The following is a 9,529-nucleotide window of genomic DNA, read 5'->3' as shown; positions in this document are numbered from 1 at the left end:
TAAAACTAAGGCCTAGCATTTAGTAAACTACTCATGGAATAAATTAGCTTCGCAATTCTTAACCAATTTCAAAAATGCGAGTTTTATAAATGCTGCTGCGATAAAGCCACAGGGGCTAAGTGGCTTATAGTTCTCAGTTTTAGTATTTGCAGGTCAAGTTAAGCAATGTTCGTGCCATTGAAGACAACTGACAATTCACACTTTTATTAACTGATCATGATTCATCAAAATTTGTTTCTAATTCAATTTACTTCGTGGGAATACACGCGATAAATATCAAGTGGAAATTGTTTTGCGGTTTTTTGTATTTATGCTGATATTTAGGGCAGATTTAATGGAAAATGAGTATTATTAATATTTATTATTTTTTAATGCTGCTGTTAACCTTTTAGTGACCTTTTGAGTGACGGTGAATCTACAATAGTGGTGGATTTTTATTCAACGACATATTTTTTATTTTCAGGCATAATTTAATTTAACATGTTACGATTTTTTCTTTTTGTTTCTCTTATAAAACATGAGATATTAATGGGAATAATTTTCAATCTACTGATGTCTCAACTTGTTTAGAACTTAAGTGCTAGTTTCCTGTGACATCGTGATATCCAATCAAAGTGCGAAACCAATATACGTACGTGTCGCCTATTGGCTAATTATCCCCACCCCGCTATCCTAGATCACTGTATCAAAAACCAGAATACATTTGAAATACGGAAGACGATACGTTGGTTTGATTTCAAAGTTCCAAATCCTCAAACGCCTCAACACTTTTAGTTTTTTCCAAACCATATGTAGCTACACACACGCCGCTACATAAACTGGTCCTTCGAGCCGGATTTGGATCGTGGATTTGCCATATTTCGAGGATTTGGATTGATCCAGGAGCACATTCCCGTCACTGCCCGGTGAGTACTTTTGTGGTTGTTCCCATTTTCACAAGTCACCACTATGCCTTTAATGGATAGGGACAAGTCTCCATATAAAAATACTACAGATGAGAAAGCTGAGCAGGTAATTCGCGACCTCATCAGGAAAAGAGGTATTCTCAAGGGCAGGTTAACGAAATTTGTGAATCATCTACATAGTCTAGTAAAACCGCTAGGTCAGGAGTCCAGGATAGATTTAAAATTGCGCATGGATGGGGCAGGTATTCTATTTTCGGAATTCAATTCCATACAATCAAAGCTCGAGGAGACTGTCTCTGAGTGTGATATCGACGAGCAGTTAAATCAGCGTCAGCAATTCGAAGACTGTTACTACAGTACACTTTCAAAAGCTGAATCCCTTCTTGGTGTCGGTAGGGAGGTCGCTGAATGCTCTAAAATGTGTTCTCAAAATCAGTCGTCAATTAAATTACCTGTCATCACTTTACCTACCTTCGACGGTTTATACGAGCACTGGCTAGAATATAGGGACACATATTTATCATTGGTGCATAATTCGACAGATATTAGCGACATACAAAAATTTCATTACCTAAAATCGTCACTAAAGGGAAGTGCTGAAATGGTAGTAAACGCACTAGAAATATCATCCGAAAATTATTCTGTTGCGTGGGAACTTTTGCTAAATCGGTATGATAATAATAGATTATTAGTGCAGAGTCACGTCAAAGCATTATTTGCGATACAGCCGTTACCGAAAGAGTCGTCCTCGCTAATTAGAAAGCTTATAGATATTATAATTAATAATTTACGCGCTTTAAAAACACTCGGTGAACCCACAGAGTACTGGGACACTTTAATTATCTATATAGTCATTTCTAAATTAGATAAAACGACTGAGCGGCAATGGGAGGAACACAAAGGTTTTTTATTATCTAACTCTAAAATTACGCTAAAGCTTGATCATTTACTCAAATTTTTGAAATCTAGGGCCGATCTATTAGAAACTTTAACTTTATCGCACAGCAAAGACAGCACTATAACTGAAATTAACAAAAAATCATGTACTGCTGTTCGCAGCAACGTGGCACAGTGTAATGTTGTATCTTATAAGCCGGCCGGGCGCAATTCACGTAAGTTGTGTGTCGTATGTAAGGCTCCACATCCAATTTACACTTGTTCACAATTCCTTAATATGGATTTAAAATCTAAACTTAAAATCGTCAAGGAACACAACTTATGTGAAAATTGTTTACGTTCCGGGCACACTGTAAACAGCTGTTTGTTTGGACCTTGCAAAAAATGTAACTTAAAACATAATTCACTAATTCATAGTTCTAGCGATTCTAATCATACAACGAGCCTAGTCTCTAAATCGTCAACTGAAGCGACTGAAAGTAGCGGAGTCACCGCGCACGCGCCCCCTCCCTCGATCAGTTGCAGCCGAAGCGACAAGGGACAGGTTTGCGATGTTCACGCGTACACGCACACAGATGTAAACTGCACAAATGTGCAACCGGTTTTGCTATCCACTGCGCTAGTTGAAATACTCGATAAAAATAACAATTATCATATCGCATGCGCTTTACTGGACAGTGGTAGTCAGAGTTGCTTCATTACACATTCGTTTTGCAAAAAATTAAATCTTCCTTTAATACAGTCCACTAAAACGATATGCGGAGTAGGTAATATTGTTTCACATTCGACGCATTTGTGTAACATACAAGTAAAATCGCGCGTTAATTCCTACTCGATGCGACTTCAATGTTTTGTTCTAAACGAAATAACGCCCACATTACCCGCTGTTCAGGTACACCATGCGCATTTTGAGGTACCTGATAACGTTCAGCTGGCAAATACGCAATTTCTAGGGCAACAAAATATAGATATTTTGATAGGAGCGGACCGGTTTTGGGACTTGCTTATCGACGGCAAGATACGTCTACCTAACGGCCCATTCCTACAAAATACTAAGTTAGGTTGGATAGTTTCGGGTCCTATCAATCATATTACGCAAAAATATGGACACGTCCAATGTAACTTTAATACATCTATAGAAAATCAATTACGTCAATTTTGGGAGCTCGAAGAGTTAACTCAGCCTCGGAATACGCAATCTGATGAAGAGACGGCTTGTGAACAAAGTTTCGTTACAACCACTACACGCGACAAACATGGTAGATTTATTGTTGACATTCCGCTCAAAAAATCGGCCGAGGTGTTGGGCGAATCGTACTCCCAAGCTGAGCGCCGTTTTTTCGCGTTGGAAAAACGGTTGCTACGCGCACCCACCAGTTATAAGCAATTATACGTAGATTTCATGCGAGAGTACATCAACTTAGGTCACATGACTAAAGTCGATAGTTATTCGAACCCCAACTACTTTCTACCGCATCACGGCGTATTTCGTGAACACAGCACTACCACGAAACTCCGTGTCGTGTTCGACGCCAGTGCAGCCACTAACAACGGAATTTCGTTTAACGACATACAACTCGTCGGACCTCCTATTCAGGGTGACTTGCTAGGTATACTGTTGCGCTTTAGACAATTCCGATACACCGCGTTAGCTGACTGCGAAAAAATGTATCGTTCGGTACTCGTTAATCCGACCCAACGTGACTTACAGCTAGTCGTGTGGCGCGACGAACCGTCTAAACCGCTTGCAGTATACAAGTTAAATACGGTTACATATGGCACAGCTTCGGCACCGTTCTTGAGCGTACGCTGTTTGAAGCAACTAGCTGCTGAGTGTTCCGACCTTGAAGTCAAAAGAGTCATAAATAACGATATTTATGTTGATGACCTTCTGACCTCCAGCGACGACAAGGACAAATTATTAAGAATTTGCAAGGGCACCGTAGACGTGCTAAAGTCCGGTTGCTTTATTTTACGCAAGTGGGTTTTCAATTTTAAAGTCGGCGAGGATGCGTACCCAACGTCCACAAATGATAATAATATTATTGATACATTTCGCAACTTAAACTTTGGGGAACATAGCCAATGTAGAACCTTAGGCTTAGGTTGGTGCAACGTTGCTGACGATTTCAATTTCAATACACAGTTACAGCAGCCCACTTCTAATGTAACGAAACGCACCATATTATCTATAGTCTCACAAATATTTGACCCGTTAGGTTTGTTAAGTCCGTCAATTATGATAGGCAAAGTATTATTACAACGTCTTTGGTTACTTAAATTACAGTGGGACGACCCTCTTCCCGCCGATATTTTACGCACGTGGAACCGGTTTGTTGACAATCTATCTTATCTTTCTTCAATAAAGATTCCGCGACACGCATTTCAGTGTGACGTCACACGAGTCGAGCTGCACATTTTCACTGACGCCTCGCAGACAGCTTACGGCGCTTGTGCTTATGTAAGAACCGTATGCGATGATCGTGTTGTCGTAAAATTATTAATATCGAAAGGTAAGGTAGCCCCATTGAAGCCTGTTAGTATACCTCGCCTGGAACTGTGCGGCGCGTTGCTAGGCGCTAAGCTTTACGATAAAATTCGCAGTTCGCTTACTCGCGAGTTTGACGAAGTAGTATTTTGGACCGACTCGACTATTGTGCTAGGCTGGTTACGTATGACACCTAATTTACTTAAAACGTTCGTACAGAATCGAGTCGCCGAAATACACGAACTGACGAGTGTATTCACGTGGAGGCATGTAAGTGGCAAGGAAAACCCTGCCGACCTGATTTCACGGGGAGTAAGTCTCGAGGATTTAGTCTTATCTAAGTTGTGGTGGGAAGGTCCTACATTTTTACACGTATTAAATTTTAATTTCAATTTAACTACACATTCGAATTCAAATGCTGAGTTATTACCTATTGATTTGCCTGAACTAAAATCTAACACTACAAACTATACATTTTTAAATCAAAATATTAATACAGACGAAACATTCTTTCCATTCAATAGATTCTCAAACTTCAATCGTATGATTCACGCGACTGCTTATGTACTGCGCTTCACGCACAACAGCCGGCCGCGCCACAGAACCGATCAGCTGACGGGTGCGATCAATGTCGATGAGTTGAATCGCGCAGTGATTATGCTAGCTAAGTTATCACAAAGGGAGTCATTTTCTTTGGAGTACAATTTGCTAAAGAGTGGAAGGAATGTTAAGTCTAGCAACAGACTTTCAAGTCTAAATTTATTTTTAGATGAAAAGGACCTAATGCGCGTAGGTGGCAGAATAAAAAATTCTTTAGATTTTAATTATAATAAGAAACACCCTATACTTCTTTGTTCTAAGCACTATTTTACTCGCTTGTTATTTACTCATGAACACAATCAAGCTTTACATTGCGGGCCGCAGGCGCTGCTGTACCGCTTACGCGAGCAGTGGTGGCCGCTGTCCGGTAGGAATCTCGCGCGGAAGGTGACTCATCAGTGCGTCGCTTGCACACGGGCTAGGGGAAAAACGCTAAGCCCACTTATGGGCAACCTGCCTAAGGAGCGCTTGACGGCAGATTTTCCTTTTATTCGCACAGGTGTAGACTACGCTGGACCAGTGTCCGTTTTAAATCGTAAAGGCAGGGGTGCTAAATTAGTAAAATCCTATATCTGTCTTTTTATTTGTTTTATTACTCGCGCTATTCACTTAGAGCTTGTCAGCGACCTATCCACTGACGCATACCTCCTCGCCCTCAAACGATTCATTTCTCGACGTGGAAAACCATGTCAAATTTTCTCAGACAATGGACGAAATTTTGTAGGTTTAAACAATGAGTTTGCTCAGTTTTTATCATCTTGTAGTAAAGACGTTGTAGATTACGCAAAGAGTCAAAATATTAAATTTTCGTTTATCCCTCCTTATTCCCCGCATTTTGGTGGCTTGTGGGAAGCAGGGATCAAATCATGTAAGTACCACCTGCGGCGAGTGCTCGGCAATGCTCATCTGACGTTCGAAGAATTCGCTACCGTCCTCACACAGATAGAAGCAGTGCTAAACTCACGTCCGCTGGTACCTCTGTCTTCGGATCCCTCTGACGGCTATCCCCTCAGTCCTGGCCATTTCTTGATTGGCAGACCTCTCACGGCACCGGTGTGTGAAAATGACCTGCAGCACTTACCTGTACACCGGTTGAGCCGCTACCAGAGAGTGGAACAGCTGCGGCAGCAGTTTTGGATGCGCTGGGCTAGAGAGTATATCTCGGAGCTACAAATCAGAGCTAAGTGGAGGGAAAATACGGCAGAATTGAAGCCCGATACGCTTGTCCTTGTCAAGGACGTGGCTCTTCCGCCGTTGAAATGGCCACTTGGTCGCGTCGTGAAGACAATTCCTGGTGAAGATGGCATCTCCAGAGTGGCGGACATCAAGACAGCATCAGGCGTCATAAGACGGTCTTACACAAAGATCTGTCCACTTGTGAGGGACGAATAGTGTTAAAAGCTGGTGCTTTCAAGGCCGCGGGCATGTTTAGGACTTAAGTGCTAGTTTCCTGTGACATCGTGATATCCAATCAAAGTGCGAAACCAATATACGTACGTGTCGCCTATTGGCTAATTATCCCCACCCCGCTATCCTAGATCACTGTATCAAAAACCAGAATACATTTGAAATACGGAAGACGATACGTTGGTTTGATTTCAAAGTTCCAAATCCTCAAACGCCTCAACACTTTTAGTTTTTTCCAAACCATATGTAGCTACACACACGCCGCTACACAACTATTTAATTTAAATCACAAAATGTCTCTCACTTTGTTTTCAAAACATTAACCAACGCTCAGTGACCTGTTAGACGTAAATAATAAATGATCACATTGAATACGAAGCGGAAAAGCGCCCCAGCGATACGCTCCTAATTAAATTAATTGTTAGCAGTTGCGATATAAATGACGAGCTATGAAATGGCCGAAAAAAATATTGTAGATTCTCAAAGATAAAAGCAATAATAAAACACTTCCCCTCACTACGTGCGGCTTACTTGGCTAGAATGATATAAAATTGAATTGTAATTCTTTCATGACAGTAACTTTTCATATCGAATATTGCATAAAACGTTTTACTGTTCTAACTAAAAATAGCTGATTTAGACAAAAAATCCCTCGGTAAATGTCACAAAATTCTAGTCTTGTAACTGTCTTGTCATGTTACCATCATTTTCTATGTCTATGTAGTTTACATATTTTCTGATAGATCTTAATGCGATAGTAGCGCATATTTTACCAGTCCAGATAAGATTGTCTCTAAAAAAACTCTATTAAATTTAGAACCTACAAATTGTAAATCCACATGCCCCTAAAGAAACAGTCAAGACTATTTCTTTATCTTCATAATTATTAAACTGCCTTTTGTGTTTAGCTGGTAGTGTAATGCTTAATCCAGTCATTAAATTACATTTTCAAATTCGCCGTAGATAGGCCGCACTCGACCCGCATGATTCAGGCGCGTCGATCACGACTCTGGGTTTCCATTCGCCGGACAATGCGCCAGCGACCGCTGATGTAATCAAAGACCTACAATTACCGGTGGGGACTTTGCAGGTTTTGTTTCGGTTACATTAAATAAAAGCTATCATGATGAATACTTTGCACCCACAGTGCTATGTTTACATAATTATGTACTTCTATATACAGTTTAGAAAAAATGGGAATAAGCAGACTGAATCAAAGTTCTTTCTTTAATTCTTCTGATTTCGTCTGCGACGGTCACGGTATTTCTTCAATGAAATCGACCTATCATCATCATTTGTGTACCTATCTATTGAACTCAGAACTATTAATTGCTCGTTAAAGTTGCTCTTAAGTATAGATTAGGTACGAGAAATCTCCACTAAGTGTTTCACTCAATTTTATTACTATAGTATGTGTATTTACTATTAATGTGCAAAGTCTCTACAATAACTTCATCTTAACTGTGTACCAAGTAATTATTCATGGTTTCACATTATTTAAACCCTGTCAGGAATTCGTTAATTCGACATAGACTGATGTTTCAGACAAGTTTCTTGCATGTGACATAAACTCACCACTTACACCTCAAGTCAGTGTTAAGCAAATCAAACGAATTTAATCCCTATGTCTTGTAAGTTAAAGAAGTCTATGTTATAATTAAGTGTGTACTTATAACTAAGTCGGTTTAATGTGCTGACATGTCAGTATTGACACAGCGACGTGGTTTATTTATTTAGAGGGTTGTTCTAGATGGCATTTTTCTTTGTGCGTGTCGTGCTACGATTTTAGAAGTCCGTTGTTTTTGTAGGGTGCAGATGAAAGGGATGCTTTAAAAAATTAAGTGGTAAAAGAGTCGCATTAGAATTGTATTTACTTATTTAACTGTCGCCTACAAATTGTTTAATAAGAAATTTTTATCTAAGAATTTTTCTGAATATTTTCTTTGTAAATTATGAGGGCACACTAGCGCCCTCCTGTCGATTTAAAAAAGTGTCAAAAGATCATTTTAGAACTGTAGCGGTCATGTCATGTTTTTTTCTTTTATTTTACTTTCTATGTCTAATTAGATTCTATATATATTCTTACGGAACCAACCGCGATAGCAGCGCCTCTCCCACTGGTTCACGGTTCAGATATTTTTGTTTAGGCTAAAGGACATCGATATCCAATGCCTTAATACATAAAAAAAATATATATTCTTGTTTGACTACACAATTCGTAAATTCGGCCCAATTCCACACCCAAATAACTGTCACACAATGCTAAAAAGAACGCTAAATACTAACCGTCGTTTTCTAAGACCAAAATCTCCGTTTAAACTTCTTTGACAAAACTGAGTTAAAGATATGTTTTAACCGGTGTCTTCGGTCTCAGAAACCAATGATAAGAGGCGTAACAGAGTTGATACGAGAATTAGGTAAAGTATAGGCTTCGTAAAGTATTTGATACAAGTTATAAGCAGTTAAAGTAAACGAGGCGTTGAGAGAAAAACTCAAAATTACACTAATTCTTATTTATTATTAACGTAAATATGTACTGCAGAATTAAACAACCTAAATGACTCAGATGTGCGAAATAATTGATGTGCCTTATTACCTTGTAATAAAGACTATTTTAATAACAGATAAATATAACTAATGTTATATTCCGAGTATCGCACGCATCGAAGGTTTTACAGGACATCGGACAAAGGATGACACATTAAAGCTATTTCAAAAGTTACTTCTGTAATTGCACGGTTCATTGAATCGCTGCATGTGGTCACAAAGAATACTATTATAATAAATATTTTAATATTTTCTATTACTTAGGAACAAAGCAAGAGAAATAAATAATATTCCAAAGAGATTAAATTATTTAAACATTCGTGAGACATAATAATTAATTAAATAAGAACGTAAGCCGTTAACTCACGTGCGATCGTCCGGTGACGGCACCGACTAGTTTCGGACTTCCAAAGTTTTCCAGCGAAGGCGAAGTCTTCCAAAGAGATGTAGCAAATTATTGTGGTTAAGATTAACGTTAAATAACACGCTTGTTAATTTTTATTCTACTGCGAGAAATACTTAATAGATAGATCATAAATATCATCACTGTATAACGCGTAGTGATGGCATCGAACCTTCTTGGTAGCACGGCAGAGGTTGTACGCTGCCAAGGAGGTCGTACTGGCCGGTAACGTGACGCCGCTCGAAATAAAAATAATGTAGTAAAACAATTGAATTTTACTTT

The 9,529-nt window shown here is 39.2% G+C and overlaps 2 protein-coding genes across 2 annotated transcripts; both read left to right on the top strand.

The window, feature by feature from the left end:
• The first annotated feature begins 948 nt into the window (after window positions 1-948).
• LOC123721942 lies at window positions 949-3,973 on the top strand. The gene is made up of 4 exons (XM_045682296.1): window positions 949-1,574; window positions 2,220-2,379; window positions 2,695-3,782; window positions 3,949-3,973. The coding sequence occupies exons 1-4, from the start codon at window positions 949-951 to the stop codon at window positions 3,971-3,973; spliced, it is 1,899 nt and encodes a 632-aa protein (XP_045538252.1).
• On the top strand, window positions 3,850-6,525 carry LOC106720507. Its single transcript, XM_014515225.2, has one exon. The coding sequence runs from the start codon at window positions 4,042-4,044 to the stop codon at window positions 6,280-6,282; it is 2,241 nt and encodes a 746-aa protein (XP_014370711.2). The 5' UTR covers window positions 3,850-4,041; the 3' UTR covers window positions 6,283-6,525.
• The last annotated feature ends 3,004 nt before the right edge of the window (window positions 6,526-9,529 follow it).

This window comes from Papilio machaon, chromosome 18, assembly GCF_912999745.1.
Source record: "Papilio machaon chromosome 18, ilPapMach1.1, whole genome shotgun sequence".
In the NCBI taxonomy this organism is placed as follows: Eukaryota; Metazoa; Arthropoda; class Insecta; order Lepidoptera; family Papilionidae; genus Papilio; species Papilio machaon.
This window is presented reverse-complemented; position numbering and strand designations above follow the sequence as displayed.